General features: G+C 35.6%; 3 protein-coding genes across 3 annotated transcripts; all 3 read left to right on the top strand.

Moving 5' to 3' along the window:
- Positions 1–11,150: 11,150 nt before the first annotated feature.
- LOC109113504 (thrombomodulin-like) lies at positions 11,151–13,345 on the top strand. The gene has a single exon (XM_019126314.2). It carries the CDS (start codon positions 11,256–11,258, stop codon positions 12,786–12,788), a length of 1,533 nt encoding a protein of 510 aa, XP_018981859.2. The 5' UTR covers positions 11,151–11,255; the 3' UTR covers positions 12,789–13,345.
- Positions 13,346–13,433: 88 nt separating this feature from the next.
- On the top strand, positions 13,434–17,077 carry LOC109113505 (toll-like receptor 5). The gene is given in 3 exon segments (XM_042778173.1): positions 13,434–13,699; positions 13,924–15,866; positions 15,869–17,077. Coding segments are annotated over 2 exon segments (2,631 nt in total). The 5' UTR covers positions 13,434–13,699; positions 13,924–13,933; the 3' UTR covers positions 16,567–17,077.
- A 1,342-nt stretch (positions 17,078–18,419) lies between these two features.
- Positions 18,420–22,377, top strand: tlr5a (toll-like receptor 5a). Its single transcript, XM_042778172.1, has 2 exons — positions 18,420–18,730; positions 19,247–22,377. Exon 2 carries the CDS (start codon positions 19,257–19,259, stop codon positions 21,912–21,914), a length of 2,658 nt encoding a protein of 885 aa, XP_042634106.1. The 5' UTR covers positions 18,420–18,730; positions 19,247–19,256; the 3' UTR covers positions 21,915–22,377.
- Positions 22,378–22,405: the final 28 nt, after the last annotated feature.

Here is a 22,405-nt window from a genome sequence, read left to right as displayed (position 1 = left end):
AGAGCTCTTTTATTCCATTGACTGTTTTAAGGTTTATAAAATGCCAAGTCAATTTTTTAAAGCTGTTTACAATTTTAAAAAGTTTAAAGCATTAAAAACAGCTGAACATTTACACTGTTATTAATTTGGATTATTATAATTATTTGGATTATGGGTTTTTAATGATTACATATCATCACTGATTTATGGCTTTTCAACCATAAAACACAGATCAACTTAAGAAACAGTTAAAAGTAAGCAAACACAAAAATATCAAATCATTGTTTTGGTTAACACTGGGTCTGAGTCTGGAATATTAAAATAGCCTAATTTTAGAAAGGCACAACTGAGGTTGTACTTCCTTCGTCAACTAGTATAGGCCCTAGTTAACTCATGTCAATAAATGAATCCTTATTGCAAAGTGCTTCCAGCTTTTAAGAAAGTTTTGATCTGCAAGAGAAAACAGGACTGTGCAACTGAACTAGACTGAGATAAAGCGCAGCTACTCTAAAGCACTGCATGTGCGAGAAAACAAAATCTATTGATATAGCCTATGTTCAAATGAATGAGCTGTCCGGGAAGAATCACAGGCATCTCCTTCACTCTCTCAGCCCATAAAAACTCTCAAAGCGAGAACATCATGTGATTTGGCTTGAGTATAAAGCGCTGCGGCTGCTGCTCTTCTATCTGGAGTTGGTCTCTCTGACAGATTGAAACTGATGGGAGGAAATGACTGGGGCATGGTCTTCATACCACGCAGTACATGTCCGTTTGTGGCCTGTAATAAATTACAAACATGTAACAGTTATTGAAAAAATACTGACTGCACCATTTAATTCTTTAATGCAATGTGATTGTCATTTTTAAACTTCTGTAACTCCTTAACTCGAAGTATTAACATTTGGCACATAAGCAGCTGTCTTGTGCTACATACATAATGTTTTTTTTTTTTTTTGGAATATATAGCGTATCTGTATTGGAAGGACTGAGCCATGAATCACATTTCACATTCCAATCGTTTGGATATCCCATCAGCCTCTAACTTTACTCATTTCAAAGGATTTATGTGTAGCTGCTGTCAGAAACTTTCTTATTTAAAGTAATCCTTACAGTTTTAAAGTTTGGTGTTAGTAAGATTATTATTATTATTATTATTATTATTGTAAATAAATGAATAGCTTTATTCATCAAGGATGCACTAAATTGATCAAAAACGACAGTAAAGACATTTAAAATGTTAAAAGATTTCTATTTAAAATAAATGCTGTTCTTTTGAACTTTCTATTCATCAAAGAATCCTGAAAAATAAAATGTATCGCAGTTTTCACAAAAATATGAAGCAGTGCAACTGTTTTCAACATTGATAATAATCAGAAATGTTTCTTGAGCAGCAAATCAGCATATTAGAATGATTTCTGAAGAATCATGTGACACTGAAGACTGGAGTAATGATGCTGAAAATACAGCTTTGATCACAGAAATAATTACATTTGTCATTATTACAATAGAAAACACTTATTTTGAATTATAAAAATATTTCACAATATTACTGTTTTACTGAATTTCTGGTCAATTTACTCCTGCAGCCATATTGAACCCAAAGTGATACCAAGGTATACATTTCATAAACTGAATAAGTTTATGTTCCCCCTGGAACCAAACATAAGAACAATTTAAGAAAAACAAGAACGAATCCACATAAATCCTGGACAAACATCTTCATTTCCAGAGAAAGACTAACAGATTGTTTCTACACTAAACTATTCAGATTTAGTTTGGAAAGCCCTCCTGTCTCAGAGCAGATGGTCCCGTTACACAAATCCAGATGAGTGATCATGAAATGACACTGTGTTTTAGTTTGAGTAATTTCTGCTCCATTAGCACATCCAAATAGAGCTGTATAACCAGGTGTCTCACTGGACAGCCCGTTCACTTTAAAAACTGTATTAGCGTCCACAGCAGTGGATGGTGAAGTTCTGTTTATTACAAGCTCGCACTAGTTTTGCCACTTTAAATGCTCACGTTCTTTAACTGCTCGTGGATTACGATCCCTTTTGCTCACCGGATGCCTGCCCTCAACGAACCTTCAAACTCTGAAAAAGACCGGTGTGTGACAGCAGGAAGATGGATTGAGGAAACCGCTTTCATAGAGAAAATGCCAGCTTCTTGTCCAAAAACAGAAATGGCACGGCATAAAACCCTGTTCATTACAACCATCCTCAGCCTGCAAGCGCGAGTTTTCTGCATTTCAGCATGTTTTGACAATCTGCTCTCCATTTAAACTAGATCTGTTTTGAATAATAACATTCGTGATGTTGAGTTTTATTAAAAAAAATAGTATTTAAAAAAAATCAATTAATGCAGAAATGTAGGTTTACATAACACACAATATTTAATTGATCCAGTGATAAATATGATGTCAACAATTCATTAAAATTACGTTTGAGCTTTTTAAATCAAAAACTTTTAACGTAACGTTTAATTTAGGTTTTTTTTTCAAAGTGAGCACAATCTCATACTTGACTTATTCAACTACAAAAAAGGTGGAACTTGATTTTATCCGTGAGGAATTAATTAGAAGGTGAAAAGTGTCTCTGACATGACTTATTTTAGTCGAACAATTCCACTGATTCCCAAATTGCCAATATCAAAGCACATTCCATAAAATTTCACTTTATGCTGTTGTTATTATCTTCAGCACTTTTATGTTATTTGTGAAACTTCAGCTATATATTAAAAACGTATGTGTGCATCTCCCATTAAAGAAATGTTGAACACTGTTTTGCATCTCCAAACTGCTGGAACTACACTAAAGTAGGTTTATAAGCTACTTTTTGATTTTGTAACAGTTATAAAGTCTTGAGAAGGTTGGTTTCATTTCATTGGATGAATTAGATTCTTAAATCTTCAGTCTTTATTTCAGATTACAGCATTATAAAGAATCAACAAACAAAACCCCCATCTGTTTTTAATGTTCAGGATTTCTTTCTTTTTTTTTTTTTGCTTTCCACTTTCCAGATTGTTTCGCAGATTACATGAAATACTTAAAACGTTCTAATTAAATGTGTGGTTAAATTTATAATTAAATGTATACGTGATGGATAAATCAAGACATGCAATATACATTTGAATATCTTTCCTAATAGCCATTTTCAATACAGTCACTTTCAGTAATATGTCAAAGCTGAAGAAATTATTTTGTGCAGTTCTACCAAAATCAAATGTGACTTGCAAAATGTAGCCAAAAGTAAACACCAAAATATAAATCACTAATAAGTGTAAAATTCCTTATTAATACGCTTACAAACAAATCCCAGAGCATCAGTTCTTTTGTGTTAGCATTGTGTTTAGCTCACATCAACAACCTGTCACCAGCTTCCATGAATACATCCATGAACTTTAGAGCACCGTTGAGAAATGATGTCTAATACAAAATGATTTTCAATGCTGTTTCTCAGAGGAGACATCATTAAAAACAATAGCTTGGCCAAAGGGAGCATGCAGATGCTGTTCAGTTATTTAAAACCATAGTTCTTAAATCATCATTAGATCAGGAAAAAGTAAACTTCCTTAGGGAAAGGGTAGTTCTATATATATACTTGTCCAGTAAAATAAATATGTCTATAGGGAAAAGCATTGTGTTTGGCTTGTGTTAAGGTGTTCCTGTAGCTCAGCTGGTAGAGTCAAGGTTACTGGTTTGATTAGCAGAGAATGCACATGAATGTGCAATCATTGTAAGTTGCTGTATATGGACGTGTGTGCCAAATGCATCAAAGTATAAACAGAACCAATGATCATTAAAGGATCAGTTCACCCAAAAATGAAAATTTGCTGAAAATTCACACATCCAAGATGTAGATGAGTTTGTTTCTTCATCAGTTTTGGAGAAATGCAGCATTGCATCACTTGCTCACCAATGGATCCTCTGCAGTGAATGGGTGCCGTCAGAATGAGAGTCCAAACAGTTGATAAAAACATCACAACATTTTTTTATTATTATTCTGACGGCACCCATTCACTGCAGAGCATCCACAGATGAGCAATCAAAATCTTTTGTATTCACTCACACCTGGTGAATTGAGAAAAACAGGAAACTATATTTTGAATTGTTTTTTTTTGGGTTCCTTATTGAAAAGTAAAGCGGTGAACGGAAGAATATAGAGATCTGGGTTCAGAGATTACCAGAGCCGGATTTGAACTTGGGTCGCTCAAACAAAAACACTATTGTGCGCCATATCGGAGAACATACACAAATCTTCAGATTGCGAATCCTCCAATATTTTTTTTACTTTGTCCCAATCACACATTTGGTTCCTGGAAATACAGTTCAGCCAAAAATTAAACAATCTGTCATCATTTACTCACTCTCATGTCATTCCAAACCTGAAGGACTTTTTTTCTGCAGAGCACAAAAGAAGATAGATGCTAAGACACAAGATATTTTAGAAATCAAATCAGATTCTTGGATTGTCTTTTTTACATTTTATTTTTGGTCTTTTTTGCTTCCAGAATAAACCAGATGTTCTCACTACAAGCAGAAATATCTGTATAAGATCTTCCCAAGTTTTCTATTCAGCAATAAATGATGTCCTTTGAGCTTCAGCCATAGTAAATTATATCAAGCTGCAAAAAAGTCAGAAAATGGTAGAAAAGCTTATAGGTTCAGACTTGGAATGAGTTATGGGAACTTGACTAATTCATACAAATTTCTCTCTTTTTATTTTCATAAATGGTGCATTACCTATTTTGTTCTGTTTTAGAAGCCAAAAAAAATTCTGAAGATAAATATTTATGGATTTGCAAATCTAAATATGTTTAATGCCATCTATAAGTACAGTTTTTACAAATGAAATGTGTGTAGGCTACATGGATTCAAAAAGTGAAAACATTGAAATTTAAAGTAATGTTTAATATTGTATGACCTTTAATCAGAGTTGTTATTGTTGTAACTAAATCTATTTAAAAAACTTTTAATAACTATTAATTATAATCAATTTATTATTAACAACTATTGTTAATAGCTATTAAAAATAGTTGTATACATTTTATTACAATTATTTTAGATAATAATAATAAAAAAAAATAAAGCTTAAAAAAAATAAAATATAAATATTTGATGAAAATCTTAAACCAAAAAAATGAAAATGTTGTCTTGGTAATGAACTGAAATTATTAAAATAAGAATAAAATAATTTAAAGATATTTAGGGATATATATATATATATATATATATATATATATATTTATATATATATATATATATATATATATATATATATATATATTATTAATATTATCATACACTGTAAAAAAAAAAGTGCTGAAATTGTAATTTTAAATTTGAGATAACCTAAATATCCAACTTAAGCTAAAGTTAACTAAACAAATTTTTTAGATCATTTTAAGTTTACACATTATTACTTATTCTAATGTTGAATTTTAAGTAGTGTTGACTAATCCCAGCAAACTTCTTCTTCTTCTTTTTTAGTGGATAATACTAAAATAACACTGTCTGTGACATACTCTTGATTACCAGAGAACAGTTATTTTTAGATAAATTTTCATTGAGCAAAGAATTCTGGAGAAATTATGAGACTTAAGGCATTCGATGGTTATGAGCTGCACACAGACTCTCTTGAACAGAGAATTAAAACTATTGAATGTTCATATGATTTGTAACAAATCCAGCTCTCATGTGGTTTTGTCACCAGAAGCACATTACTCACTGCAGACGAACGTCACTTACACACACTCATTCACTGTCTGGTTGAGAAACATGATGGAAATGAAAGATTCTTGAGTAGCAATTAATAAACGTTTACTGTCTGATGCATTTCCATAGAAACAGTAGTCACTTTATCATATTATAATGACTAATGAGGTTTATGTCCTTTATGCTTCAAAAACGGACGTGAAGATATTTCAAAAAGTCTCCTTTTGTGCTCCGAGGAAGAAGGAAAGTCATACTGAAATAACATGAGGGTGAGTAAATAAAGACATTATCATCACTGAGTGAACTATTGGTTTAAGAAACGTCACATGAGGTTGAAAGGGAAAAATGGCAATCAGTTCTGTTTGATTTACTGAGAATGAACACAAAGGACTGGACAACTTCCAGATTGGGTTAGGGTTAGGGTGAATAAGGTGGACGGCTCAGGCTGGGATGTTTTGCAGAGCTCCAGTAGAGTCATTTCAGCAGGCACGGACTGGATGTCCTCCAAAACCTCCCTCGTTCACCGGCTCATGCAGTTCTTCCATTATCCAGGGAACAGTCAAATAATGTGGCCAGTTACAGTCATATTTAATAGCAGAAGAGTGTTAGATCACCAACAGTTGAATATCCTTTATACTTTAAACGTAATCATTACTATTGCTCACTGTAAGTGTTAGTGATCTAAACAAACGTCTAACAATATGGATTTTAAGTTACTGCAGTGTGCATCATCCTGCAGTGTTTGTGAATGATTCCTCAAATCATGAGTCTGGTTGAGGAGAAGTCTCTAGAGACCAGAAAATAATAAACTTGTGTACACTTATAAAAATAAAAGTTCCAAAAATGTGGATTCACTGTGATGTCATAGAATAACTATTTTTGGTTCTCTAAAGAACCTTTCATTGAACAGTTTTTAAAAGGAACCATTTTACTTAGTGTGAAGAACAGTTTAAAATCTAAAGAACCTTTTTCCACTATAAAGAACCTTTTGTGGAATGGAAAGATTCCATGGATGTTAAAGTTTCTTCATGGAACCATCGATGCCTATAAAGAACCTTTATTTTTAAGAGTGTAAGCAACCAATTAAAACACTTACTTTCAAAAAAAAATGTACAAAAGCTGTAACTGAGATGGTACCTTTTTAAAGGAAAGGTACACTTTTTTTACCTTATTTACCCCTAAAGAGGGCAAATTAGTGCCATCTCAGTGACAACTTTTGTACCTTTTTTTTCTGAAAGCGATAGTATAGGAAAACACACTTTCTTCAGAAAATGTAAAACTCTAGACATTCTTGTATGATTCTAACCATCTTCTCACTCCCTTCTGTAGGATCATATCACATCATAAATTAAATTTAGCAATCACTGCAAGAAAAAGTGACAGCATATTAGTTATCAAACACTGAGCTTGAAAGTGGCATGATTACAAAAATTGCTATGAAACTACAGCATAAATAACAAATGACAGTCATAAATCAGCTTTAGAGATTATTTTTGTTATCTCTTATGCAGTTCTGTTACACTGACATTTCAACTTGAGAATTCAAATCCCTCCAATCCATCATTTAATGCAAAATACATTATCATAGAGGGATGCTATACCTGTAGGTCATAGGGAGCAACAAGCTTAAGTTTGACGCTTAATGAATTTAATGAATTACGCAGCTCTAACTGTCCTCATTGTGTAGGATGCTTGTTTTCACCACATAGTTTTACCTCATATAGTCCTAATATTGCAGAACAAAGTCACAGAGACTGTCCAGCACAGTCCAACACACTAAACCTTCTACAACACATTACTGTGACTTTTCACCTCATCATGATTCTCAAACCTTGGTCCCATGATTTGAATTCACACGCTTGTGCAAATGAATTTACTCACTTTCAATCTTCTCCATTCTCCACCATTCATTGCCTTAAATAGGAACTAACAATAAGAAGAATAAGAGTCATTTCTTGTAAATGCTCAAAAAAGAAATCTAGAAATAAAAACATTTTTAATAAAGAGTAATATTTCAAGCAGCCATCTCTTCATAACTCTATCATGCCACAGATATGGTTTAGCCAAAGACCCATGAAAAATAAAATGTGGTCTACAATTGATTTCAACAGAGAAGACGTGAGGGGAATGCTGGGATATCCTAATATGCATAACACTAAACAAATTGGACTAAAATAAATATTTTATTAATGCATATTAATTTTGGGTGATTTATAAGTATACTTATCAACATTTCTATTTTTTTTTTTTTTTCATTTGTAATGCATTTGAAGCTTCCTTACATGCAATTTCACCAAAATGACGTATTTTAAGAGTTGCCTAACTTTCGAAGCATTTGGATTGGGAGTGATGTCTTAAAATGTTGCTTACGTAGGCAGCGCACTAGGTTTTGGAAGCAAGCGTCAGATTCGCACCTGTCATCTGCAAAGCAATAAAACACATGTCAGACGTCAGCAGGTTCCAAAAACAAGATGAGGAAAGGAAAGGCAAGGGAGGATGTGTTTTACTGCTGTATTTGCAGGATGAGAAGGAAATACTCAGTCCTTGCTTTGAATAAAAGCATCTGCTTTTATTGGCTAAACTGGCTTCAATCACCAAATTGCTGGTAATTTTTTTCCATATGGTTCATATCATAAAAGAATGTGCACATTGGCTATCAGGTTAAAAAGAACACAGTGTTAAGTTAACCAAAAACACGTCCAAGTCGTCTTTAAGCCAAAGCCAAAAGAAAAATATTTTTTTCTTAAAATAAATTAAGTGTCTTTTTTTTTGATGACAATTAAGCAGATTTTTTTAGATGATATTAGATGGTTTTACAATATTTCTTTACTGTATTAAATGTAGAAAATATTTAAATTCGAAACTGAATCAGCATAGTTAAAATATAATAAAAAATTTATTAAATTAATATAATAATATAAAATGTATAATGTATACAATTTAGAAAATATTAAAAATTAAAGTAAAGTTATATATATATATATATATATATATATATATATATATATATATATATATATATATATATATATATATATATATATATATATATATATATATACATATTTATATCTGTGTGTGTGTGTGTGTGTTTTAGCAAAAGTTCATCAAGTCCCCTTTTAGGGCCCCTTTTTAAGGTTTAAAAAGTTTAATATTGGGTTTACCGCTTTAAATTCTTGCCAAAAGTGTTTTCAAATAATTTTGATTATTTCAGATAATTGTTATTATATGCAAAAAGCTATGAAATCAGTCAGTTTGTGTCCTGTCTTGATAGAGTGACCGTACAAGCCTACAACACTTTTGATAGTTAAAGTGATCTCTCTCTTTTTTTTAAATAAAGAAATCTTTTTCTGACAAATCCAATTAACTTCTATCTGAGGAGCAAAAAACAACATCAAATAATTCTCATACTGTTTCATCTGGATATATTCCCTTCGACTGCTTCTTTCTAGGTGCAAAAGGTTTCACCACTCTGTGAAAAGAAAAGAGGAACATCCTTTCTTCCTGAGGATATGACTGGAAAGAAAGCAACGAAGCATGCTGGGACAATACCTGAACAGGAAGGATCTGACTGCGCCCTACTTGAGAATTAATATTACTTACTAATACACGTTTGGGAAGCATTTCTAAATTAAACTAGCTGATTACATTTTGCTTATGTGAGTGGTCCTTGAACGTGCATAACTCACCGATTAAAAATGTAAAAGGGGTGACGGACTGAATGACTGTCTCTGGCGTTTTTCTCTAATTTTCTGTCATGAGAAGGTCACCAAAATAAGAACAGGAGCATCTCGTGAAAATCACTGAATTGGGAAATCAAATGGTTAACAGCCACTTAAAATTCAGTCCTGCCTTCAATCAAAATCATAGTCATTAGTAATTGCATGGGATTTAATAAGGCATTCTTTATTTTTGCCATAATACCTGCCTGATTTATGGTGTGTTTTCATTCTTTGTCACTAATAAAACAATCTTAGTCTTCTAATGATTTCCTTTCATGGTCTGCTCTGGAGGGAAAAATGCAGAAAGACATCTATGAAAACTTCCTACATGATTAAAGTACAAATTGTTTGAGGTGTGACGGACAATGAAAGGAAATGAGGAGAAAGTCTAGCTCAGGGTGGGTCAGGGTGGGTCAGGGCGGGCTGCGTTTATTCTTTGACTAACACCGAAGAGGTTATTACTCTCAGTCACCACGCACACACCTACAAACCTTTAAAAGTATCAAAATCTAAACAAACTCCTTTTGTTGAGGGTACCACTATCCACCCATGGTTCATTGCAGTCATGGAAACATTGATATTGGAGAACAATTAAACAGCTCTGTGGGATACTGATAAATTAAGAGGCTGGTTCCACCCTTTGCAAGTACTTACTCACTTGGAAAAAGGTTGAAAGGAGTCTAAATCTAAACATACACTCTCAGAAAAAAAAGGTACAAAAGCTGTCACTGGGGCAGTGCCTTTTCTACTGAAACAGTCCATATTAGTAACTTAAAGGAACATATTAGTACCTAAAATGTACAAAAGTGTACCTTTTGAAAAGGTACTGCCCCAGTGACAGGTTTTGTACCTTTTATTCTGAGAGTGTAGGTGTATTGAATTCATCACGCTGGAGTTTTCCCTACTGTGACATTCCACGCTTAACACAAACCCCAAATTACACAACTGTAATGACGACTCTTATCTTACAAAATATGCAAGTAATTCAAATTGTGCTTTAAAGTGAAAAAAGTCATTAGCATTATTAAGGTTAAATAAAACATCCATCTTTCTGTCTATGTACAAGACAGTGGCCCTGAAAAGCATTTGAATGCTTAAGTTACAAATAAACAAATAAAATACAATTTAAAAAAAAATTGCATTAGTTGACAAAATCAAAATCAAAATTAAAGCAAGTGTTAAGTTAAGCATGATTCGAGTATCAAGATACAAGCAAATTATAAGAACAGACATTTGAGTGTGCATATACATGCAGAATTATATAATTAATGCATTAAGTAAGTTTTTAAGGAAAAGGAACTTAATAAATAAAAATTGAATTAAAATATGCCTTAAAAAAAAGTGGTTAGACAAAACAAAGATTATTTAAGTATAAAATACTATTTCAGTCTACTTCAAAATTTCACATTTAGGCTACTCTTACTTGCCGTTTCTTTGTAATTTGTGAAATTCACTAACAATTTTTTGAGTTTTCACCATTTTTGAGTCTATATGAAATGTTTCAATAACCTATCTATCGATTTATCTCTCGTAGGGGGGCTATAGCTTGACCAAAACATCGTTAGGCGAAAAGGGCACATCTATTCGCGGTAACTAATTTAGAAATTCAATTAAAAAGAAATTAAAGATGGATATGGTGTCATGCGAAATGCGCGCCAGGAAAAAAAAAAGAAAGAGGGAGAGTGGCGCCACGGGATCTCCGCCAGAAAACACGAACTTCCTTTAATTTTGGAGTCGTTATAAATACGGCGCGGCACACCTCCAACTCATGAACGTGCTATCAACACGCTGGTCACGTCTCTATTACTTCGTGAGGACTGTTATATAACGGGTCAGCAGAGATGAAAGACATCACAGTAATGTTGGCGCTCGTGGTTCTGAGAGTTTGCGGGAAACACATAAATGACGGATATTGTGTGGATGGAAAATGCTTCGTCGTCCACGTACACAGTGCGAGTTTTGACGCTGCCCAGCTCGTCTGTCAAGAGAAAGGAGGACATCTGATGACCGTGCGCACCGAAAAAGTGGCCGATGTTCTCGGTAGGTTGTTGACCAGCGCTTCTGGAGACTTTTGGCTTGGGCTGAAATATCCGTGTTCAGACTCAAACAATGGGTTAAAGGGATACAGATGGGTCACTGGAGACAGCACAACCAACTACGTCAACTGGAAAAGCAACTTAACGGTTTGTTCTCGGTGTGTATCGGTGTCACGAAAAGTTCTCAAATGGACCGAAAGAGCATGCAATAACAGAATCGAGGGTTTTTTGTGCGAATACAACAACACTGATTACTGCCCGCCGCTTAGCAACGATGCACCAGTCTCATATCAAACCCATTTCGGATTTACAGCAAAGGAAGAGCTCAAAGAGATTCCTCAATACAGCAATGCAACACTGCAGCCGCTGAGAACGAGACACGTTTGTTTCGAAGGTGCATGGCATCAAGCACCTTGGAGTTGTGAAGTTGGTGGTGGTGGATGTGAATATAAGTGCATTCAGGAAGAGCAAAAGAGCACCTGCATCTGCCCGCCTGGATTTAAACTCGACATCAACAATGTCACATGCAGCAAGGACGATGACCCTTGCGCGCACGTGGGATGTCAGCACAACTGCACAAGACATGGCGATGCATTCGCGTGCACGTGTCGCCCGGGGTTTCATCTAGGTGCAGATGGGAAGTCTTGCGAAGACTGCAACCCCGGCTTTTACATGGAAAGTGGCGTTTGCGTGGATGATAACGAATGCATGTTTGCACCGTGCGAGCACTACTGCATCAACACTAACGGTAGCTACCACTGTACGTGCCGTCAGGGATACATCCAGTCTGAGGAGGACAGTAATAAATGTAAAATGCACTGTACGGAAAGCAAATGCAAAGCTCACTGTGATACCAACAACCACGCACAGTGTAACTGTCCTGATGGTTTCCTATTTATTGACATGGATAAGTCTTGCGTTGACATGAATGAATGCGAGATTGGTTTCTGTGACCAGAAATGTGAAAATACACCTGGAGGATTTCAATGTTCTTGCGATAAAGGATTCGTGCTTATAGACAAGTTGCACTGTATAAAAAACTTTAAGGGTTCAGGCAACTCAACGCCTTTTGATAATTCTATACCTACGAGCAGATCTCCAACAGACAAGACAGCGTCCATCTCAGCTGCCAGTCTTTTAGGAATAATGGTTTGCATCGTTCTTTGTATTCTTTTACTGGTCTGCCTCGCTCAATGCATAATGAGACGTCTTAGTAAAATGCACCACTATGATATGGACAACGGCCACCATGAAATCTTATTTTTTCAACAGGTGATCATTGAAAATCCCAGCACACAAAAGACATTCCCAAGTAGATATCTAAAAACAGACACTTAAAGTCGGACGTCACGCAGACTGCAATGTAAATAGTATATTAAGTAAATATATTTGATGTGGTATGTAAACAAAAAATATATTAGGCTTAGTGCAATTTTCCTTGCACAAGTCTGAATGTCAGTATTGCTGAATGGTGTTGTATGAAGAGAATAAATGCTAAATTTTAATATAATTTCATTTACAGTAGCCTTCCTTGATTCGTCCTCTCTCTCTACAATCTGTGTCCAAATATGAAGATAGACTTTTTATTTAATCTTATGTTATTGCCTTCCTACAGAAGTTTCTGCTTGTCTTCTGAGTAATGTTGGTAAAGGACCCCCTCTAGTGGGCAGTAAGGAACTAGTTCAAGTGCACTAAGGTTTCTTCATAATCGTGCATCACTCACGTGAAATCAAATGTTAGTGTTTTTTCTTCAAGAGTGGCAAGAGTTGATGTCCTATCATTGCAGTTGCTATCAGTTGGCTATTCCTTGATCATTCCTGTATTGCACAATTGTATTCAGTTTCTACGTTGTTTATGTCATTGTAAACAAATAAACTAAGATTCTGGTCTTAAAACGACGTTCTGAATAACAAAGCTCAATAAAAATGTTAATACTGTTAAAATATTGCTAGTATGGAAACTCACGACCTTATAAAAGAAGCTGAAATGACCGTAGTTTTCCAGAGTTACAGTGCTCACACTCGAACTCCTTTCCGGAAAACGAATCATTGTGTCAGAAAGTGATTTCCTATTTCAGAAGTGTTGGGAAACCCAAATGAAATGAAGAGCGAGAACGGAGGAAGAACTCACTATCGCCACTAAACACTCGAGCGAGAGGACGGATAGCTGTTTATTCGACGCTGTATTAGTCTTAATATTGCGTTATTGAAACTTTGTCAAAACGCTGAATGGATTAGTGATCAAACACGGTAAGACGCTGTATTATTGCTCTTATTAGTAATGACTTCGTAAAAGAACTTTCCGATTGCTGAATGTATCAGAATGCACCTTTTCCCGTTAAAAACGTCTGTGTTGTAAATGCCTTTAAGTCAGTGAACCTTGAACTAGTTAAACAAACAATGAGTAAGATATACTTAACTTACAATAAAAAAGAAACTATTTTAACACTAAAATGCATGTTTTTTTTCCACAGTGCTCTCAGGATGGAATTTATATTTATACTGATCCTTTTAGGATTGTGCATCAACACTGAAGTAGTGAAAAGCACCTCGGTGTGCTCAGTTATTGGCTATGCAGCCTATTGCATAGATAGAGGTCTTCATTATGTACCAGAAGTGCCCACGCATGTAAATCAAATGGATCTGAGTTTAAACAGCATTGCTGAACTCAACCAAACATCATTTTCTAGTCTTGAAGGTCTACAAGTACTTAAAGTGGAGCAACAAACACCAAGACTTGTGATCAGAAACAACACGTTTAGAAGACTCTCCAATCTAATACTACTCAAACTTGACTACAACCTCCTGCAAATAGAGACAGAGGCTTTTAACGGATTATCCAACCTTGAGATTCTCACTCTCACTCAGTGCAGTTTAGACGGTTCTGTTTTGTCTGGTGACGTCCTCAAACCTCTGGTGTCTCTACAGATGCTTGTCTTGCGTAATAACAACATTCACAGAATCCAGCCGGCATCATTCTTTTTGAATATGAGGAGATTCCACGTGCTGGATCTCTCTCACAACAAAGTGAAGAGCATCTGTGAAGAAGACCTCGCCAGCTTTCAGGGTAAACATTTCACGCTTCTGCAACTGGCCTCCGTGACATTGCAAGACATGAATGAGTACTGGTTAGGATGGGACAAGTGTGGAAACCCGTTTAAGAACATGTCCGTAACTGTATTGGACCTATCTGGAAATGGCTTTCAAGTTCCCATGGCAAAGCGTTTTTTTGATGCAATCACCGGTACAAAAATCCTTGGTCTCATTCTCAGTAAGAGTTACAGCATGGGCAGTTCTTTTAGTCATAACAATTTCCCAGATCCAGACAAATTCACATTCAAGGGTCTTGAGGTTAGTGGTGTAAAGATTTTCGATTTATCCCAATCAAATATTTTTGCTTTGTCAAATTCCGTATTTAGTCATTTTTCAGATCTAGAACAAATTACACTGGCACAAAATGAGATCAACATCATTGAAAACAATGCATTTTTGGGTATGACTAATCTACAAAAGCTAAACCTGTCCAACAACTTCCTGGGTAGCGTTGATTCTAAAACATTTCAGAACCTAGAGAAACTTGAGGTGCTTGATTTGTCTTACAACCATATAAGGGTGCTTGGAGATCAATCATTTCGGGGACTCCCAAGTTTACTCGAATTAAATCTAACAGGAAATTCTCTGGAGTCAGTTCACGAATTTGCAACCCTACCAAACCTGAAGAAACTCTACTTGGGTGAAAACAGAATTTTATCTTTGTCTAGTTTACCCAACATTGCTAAAAATATCACGACCCTTGACCTGGAATTCAACAGATTAAAGGACTTGTCAGATTTGTACACTATACTACGGGAATTTCCTCAAATAGAAAAAATCTTTCTTCGAGGTAACATGTTTTTGAGTTGTTATAATCAGAATCAAAAAGTGGTTTCAGACAAATTACAACTCCTTAATCTCGAGTTTTCAACAATGCAACTGATCTGGTCAGAAGGAAAATGTTTTAATGTGTTTAACAATCTTCACCAGTTAGAACAGCTTTCTCTGGCTTCCAACGGACTACAGTCGCTTCCCAAAGAGATTTTCAAAGACCTTACTTCTTTGTTCTTTTTGGATTTGTCCTTCAACTCTTTGAAGTACCTTCCTAATGGTATATTCCCTAAAAGTCTTCAGATACTCAATCTTGAATACAACTCTATTTATTCAGTGGATCCAAATCTCTTCAGCACCCTCAGCTACCTCAGCCTGCTAAAAAACCAGTTCCGTTGTGACTGCAACCTAAGGGATTTCCAAACATGGCTAAATCAAACTAACGTAACCATTTTTCACCCCATTGAGGATGTGACATGTGCCAGTCCTGAGGATCAGTACATGGTTCCGGTTGTGAGATCCAGCATACAATGTGAAGATGAAGAGGATGAGCGAGCATTGAAAAACTGAGGCTTGTGCTTTTCATTTTCTGTTCCACACTGATCATAATATTCACTGCCAGCGCCATCATTTATGTCCGTCGACGTGGCTACATCTTCAAGCTTTACAAAAAACTTATTACTAAACTTGTGGATGGAAAGCAACAGGAGCTCGATCTTGATCGATTCTTGTACGACGTGTATCTTTGTTTCAGTTCCAGTGATATTAAGTGGGTAGAAAGAGCGCTTTTGAAGAGGCTCGACTATCAGTTCTCAGAACAGAATACACTCCACTGCTGCTTTGAGGAGCGAGACTTCATACCCGGAGAGGACCATCTTACCAACATGCGAAATGCTATCCAAAATAGTCAAAAAACCCTTTGTGTGGTGTCTGAACATTTCCTGAAGGATGGTTGGTGCTTGGAAACCTTCAGCTTGGCACAAAAAAGGATGCAAGTGGACCTTGAAGACATTCTGGTGGTATTGGTTGTAGGGAACATACCACAGTACAGGTTACTGAAGTACAAACAAGTGAGATCCTACATTGAGAACAGAAGATACCTTCTGTGGCCCGATGACAGCCAGGACTTGGAGTGGTTTTATGACCAACTTTTGCATAAAATTAAAAAAGACACCAAGGTTAAGCAAACAAATCAACCAACTGAACAAATAAAGACTGATGCTACAAATGTCCATGCAAACACAGAAGTGTAATTAAGGTATATTTGTGAATTATAGTTCCATTATCATGCATAATGGAGATCTTGATTAGATATAATTATCGCATGATTTCTATTTATATGATTTATAATGAAAATAAATATTATAAATAAATAAAAAATTGTCTGTTCACATGCTGCTAATTTCAGTAAATGCCTGTAAAACATAATCTGTAAATAAATGTCACAACCTGAAAATGTTAACTGGGGGGGGGGGAGACTCTGATATTCAACTTATTTCCTGAATACAAGCAAAAGCACAAAAACAAGGAAGTCACTGCAGTGAAAAGACAAAAAGATGACACAATCTGACCTTGTGCTTTTGGGTAATAACGGTTTGCACGTTGTTAATGACATTTATAAAGAAACCTCTGAATTGACCAATTGTGTCATTAAGGTGTTGGTTGTACCTTGGACAGTTTGGAAATTGTAGCAATCACATGTGTAATTAAGTAAATACTCAATCAAAATCTTGCCTTGTCAGAGAACTCTAATTCTGCAAACTTCATTGAAGAACTGATCATAATATGTCTTTGGTTGACCTCACGATGCCATCTGGCATAATTTCCTGTTATGGTCTGTTCACTTAAATAGCGCACACTGTAAAAAAACATAAAAAAAATAAAAGACAACATTGCAAAGCTAATATTAACATTGTGATTTATGTACAGAAAGCAATCTTTCAGTGACACCTTGTGCAAACATAGCTGACCAAATGTTCATTTGAAAGAAAGAAAAAGCTGAGAACTAAGGCCAGAAATGGAGACATCTGCTATTACATACATAAGACCTGATTCAGGGGTTTACTGGTAATCGTTTAAGAGTGTCACAGTGTGTAATTCTCCTTTTAATATATATATATATATATATATAATATATATATATATATATATATATATATATATATATATATATATATATATCTATATATTAGATTCACCACCATAAAGTGTAATTGCCATCTAACACAAATTGTGTGTTGTATTCATTTTTTTTTTCTTTTTTTACATTTATTTCACACAATTGCGACATTAAGATCTGATGGCTTAATTTAACAGCAGGTTCATTAGGCACATGCTGGAAATTGCTTAAAATATACCCAGATTGAGCAGTCAGGTTGATTATGCAATCAAAAGCCACTGTCTTCTTTTTGCTGGCTCTGATAGTTACTGGCCTAACTTTCATCTTACTCCATGGTGTTGAATGATATGTTCTTAGAGGGGGGTTAAAAACAGAAGCAAAATAATAAATAAAAACTCATTTATAGCTTTCATAGCGAAATGTATTGTTTTTTTTTAATGCCCTCCATACTGTCTATGGTTCTTACCTTTGAACTGGTTAGCCTAGCAGTCCAGATTCATTGTTTTTAATATCTAAAAACTCGATACACGAGCGATTTAGTAAAGAAACCGTCAGGTGAATAACGAGTCCTCCAAAGTAGGCTACCATTATTTTTTGAAATTTAAGCCCGCGCTTTTTTTTTTTTTTTTTTTAGGTAGGTACAAGCGCAATTTAGCAGCAAATCATTGTCGATTTTATTCTTGGATTAACAATGTTCATCTTATTTAAATTATTTGGGCGCTAAACTTCATTATTTTTCCTCTAGTCATCGTCAGAATAGCGGAAGATTTATTAAAATAGTTCAGTAGTCACAATATCATATGCTAATTATTTAAGTTAAAATATCAAATACGACTGCAAAAGCAGCTGATTTTATATCTCTAATTGTTTCTTTAATTAATTAAACATTCAAAGTTACTTTAATATCACGGGCTGCCGCTATAGTACACACTACAGTTTAGTAAACACCGGTAAGACGAGCTGTCTCGTGCAGAGCGGAGTAATACCGCACTATAATCACTAAGGGCGGAGAGGAGAAAATGTGCTTATTCTGTATATGTCACCGTTCCCTGAGTGTTTGTACTAGTATCTGAACGTTTCGTTCTGTACTCACGCTTGAAGAATCCCTTACCGGAAAATGAGTCACTGGGTCAGAAAGTTATTTCCTATTTCAGAAATGTTGAGAAACACACATGAAACGGAGGAAAGAAGAGAGGAGGAACTCCACAATATCGCCGCACGAAACTCTTGAAACTTGACCGTCAAATGACTTTAGAAACTGCTGAACAGGTCAACACTGTTGATTAATGGCCGAAGAGGTAAGACGCGAAACTATTGATCTGTTGTTAGTAGTATTGATGAACTATGCAGTAACGCTCTCACATGTATCGGATCATTAATAGTAAAATCTTAATACTACGATGAATTTCACATTAAAACTTGTTTTTTTTTTCTTCCCTACAGTCTCTGGACTTTAAACTATAAGCAAACAATTCGTAAGATAGACTTGTTGTATAGAAGTAGCTGTAGGCTGTGCTATTAGATCTTTCAGTTCTGTAGTTTTAGTCTTAACTAAATTATGTTTGGATTGCATTTCTTAACTGTTTTTGGTGTCCACAATTTAAAACTTAAAATGCACTTTTTAAAGGAATACTTTACCTAAGAAAGAACATTTTACCATCTAGCTACTTACCCTTGTGTTTCTTTTACTGCAGTGGAGTACAAAAGGAAAAATATTTGAGTAACCAATAACAGAATTGTCTTTTTTTGGGTGCACTGTTTTAACCTTCCTTTTTGTATCGCATGTTTTTTTTTTTTTTTTTTTTTTGCTGCAGTGATCTCAGAATGGCAACAAGACACACTTTATCTCTGATCCTCCTTGGATTATACATCAGCTCTCACATTGTGAAATGCACCTCGGTGTGTTCAGTTGACGGCTCTGTTGTCCTCTGCACAGATAGAGGCCTTCAAGAGGTGCCAGAGCTGCCTACGCATGTGACTTACGTGGATCTGAGTAACAACAGCATTAATGATCTCCAAGAAACATCCTTTTCTCATGTGGAAGGTCTACGAGTCCTTATAATGATGCACCAAACATCAAGACTCGTGATCAGAAACAATACATTCAGAAGCCTCTCTAATTTAACATCACTTCAGCTAGACTACAACCACCTGCTGCAAATGGATACGGGAGCGTTTAACGGATTATCCAACCTTAAAAATCTCACTCTCACTCAGTGCAGTTTAGATGGTTCTGTTTTGACTGGTGACGTCCTCAAACCTCTGGTGTCTCTTGAGATGCTTGACTTAAGAGATAACAACCTTCACAGAATCCAGCCGGCATCATTCTTTTTGAATATGAGGAGATTCCACGTGCTGGATCTCTCTCACAACAAAGTGAAGAGCATCTGTGAAGAAGACCTCGTCAGCTTTCAGGGTAAACATTTCACGCTTCTGAAACTGGCCTCTGTGACGCTGCAAGACATGAATGAGCTCTGGTTAGGATGGGACAAGTGTGGAAACCCGTTTAAGAACATGTCCATAAATGTATTGGACCTATCTGGAAACGGCTTTAATGTTAACACTGCAAAGCGATTTTTTAATGCAATCAGTGCTACCAAAATCCAAAGTCTAATTTTCAGTAATATTTGCAGCCTGGGCAGATCTTCTGGTAATAATTCAAAAGATCCAGACAAATTTACATTCAGTGGTCTTGAGGCGAGTGGTATTAAGACTTTCGATCTGTCCAGTTCAAATATCTTTTCTCTGCCATACTCAGTATTTAGTTATTTGCCAAATCTAGAACAAATTTCACTGGCACAAAGTCAGATCAACAAGATTGAAAAAAGTGCATTTTTGGGTATGACAAATTTACTACAGCTAAACCTGTCCAAAAACTTCCTGGGTGTCATTAATTCTGAAACTTTTCAGAATCTAGAGAAACTTGAGGTGCTTGATTTGTCATATAATCATATATGGATGCTTGGACATCAGTCATTTCGAGGACTTCCAAATCTACTTAATTTAAATTTAACAGGAAATTCGCTTAAATATGCACATACATTTGCAACCCTACCAAGCCTGGAGAAGCTCTACTTGGGTGACAACAAAATTACACATGCCTCCCATTTACTCAACCTTGCCGCAAACCTCAAAACCCTTTACCTGCAATTTAACAAAATATCTTCCATGTCAGAGTTCTACACGATACTAGAGAAGTTTCCTCAAATCGAGGAAATTGTTTTCCGGGGTAACGAACTTGTTTATTGCCCCGATGACGAACATAAAGTGCTTTCACGAAAAATAAAAATCCTTGATCTTGCAAACGCAGGTTTGGAAGTAATCTGGTCAGAAGGAACATGTTTAAACCTATTTGAAGATCTCCACCAGTTAGAAGTGCTTTTTCTTAGTTCCAACAGACTACAGTCGCTTCCCAAAGACATTTTCAAAGACCTTACCTCTTTGATCTTTTTGGATTTGTCCTCCAACTCTTTGAAGTACCTTCCTAATGGTATATTCCCTAAAAGTCTACAATATCTTAATCTTGAATTCAACTCTGTTTATTCAGTAGATCCAAACCTCTTCAGCACCCTCAGCTTCCTCAGCCTGCTGGGCAATGATTTTAATTGTGACTGCAACCTAAGAGATTTCCAAACATGGCTAAATCAAACTAACGTAACACTTTTTCACCCCATTGAGGATGTGACATGTGCCAGTCCTGAGGATCAGTACATGGTTCCGGTTGTGAGATCCAGCATACAATGTGAGGATGAAGAGGATGAGACGAGCGTTGAAAAACTGAGGCTTGTGCTTTTCATTTTCTGTTCCACACTGATCATAATATTCACTGCCAGCGCCATCATTTATGTCTGTCGACGTGGCTACATCTTCAAGCTTTACAAAAAAATTATTACTAAACTTGTGGATGGAAAGCAAGAGAAGCCTGAGCCTGATCCTGATCGATTCTTGTACGACGTGTATCTTTGTTTCAGTTCCAGTGATATTAAGTGGGTAGAAAGAGCGCTTTTGAAGAGGTTCGACTCTCAGTTCTCAGAACAGAATACACTCCGCTGCTGCTTTGAGGAGCGAGACTTCATACCCGGAGAGGACCATCTTACCAACATGCGAAATGCTATCCAGAATAGTCAAAAAACCCTTTGTGTGGTGTCTGAACATTTCTTGAAGGATGGTTGGTGCTTGGAAACCTTCAACCTGGCTCAGTGCAGAATGCTAGTGGAACTTAAAGACATTCTGGTGGTGCTGGTTGCAGGGAACATACCACAGTACAGGTTACTGAAGTACGAACAAATGAGATCCTACATTGAGACCAGAAGGTACCTTATGTGGCCCGACGACAGCCAGGACTTGGAGTGGTTTTATGACCAACTTCTGGATAAAATAAGAAAAAACACCAAGATTAAACAAACAAATGCTAAAGAAAAAGCCAAAGAGGTCAAAAACAATCCTGAAGCAGTAAATGTTTATGCGGACACGGCAGTGTAACTGTGAAGGACTTCGTTTGGACATACCTTTCTTTGCTTATGGTGAGGTTCTCATTCGTCCTACTGTGTTTGACCAGCGTTCTTTTGGACATTGACGTCTACAAAAATGAAGTGTATTAAGCTTGACACCATACTGAATTGTATAATTATAAAAGTTTATTTTTTATCATCCACAATGTGCAGTAGTATGAACTTTTCGTTCAGATGGTGTAAAGTTCAACTGTGGAACTGTGACATTACAGATACATCTTTAATCAGATACCTGCATTAACACTGTAATTGCTTTAAATAATGTTTTATGATGTAAATGGCACACCTTTTTAATTTTTTATTTTCATACTGTTTCAGGATTTGGCACAAAGTTGAATAAATCATACTGTATGTTAAAATTCACGTTCAAATATCTGTGGGACACTAAATAAAATGTTTTGTTTTTTAAAATAAAACGTGTATTTTAAAAATAATGTAGCCTACTACTTTGTAAAATTATAC

Source organism: Cyprinus carpio, chromosome A20 (assembly GCF_018340385.1).
Source record: "Cyprinus carpio isolate SPL01 chromosome A20, ASM1834038v1, whole genome shotgun sequence".
Taxonomy (NCBI): Eukaryota; Metazoa; Chordata; class Actinopteri; order Cypriniformes; family Cyprinidae; genus Cyprinus; species Cyprinus carpio.
Note: the sequence above shows the minus strand (reverse complement) of the source record. Positions and strands in the feature narration are given on the sequence as shown.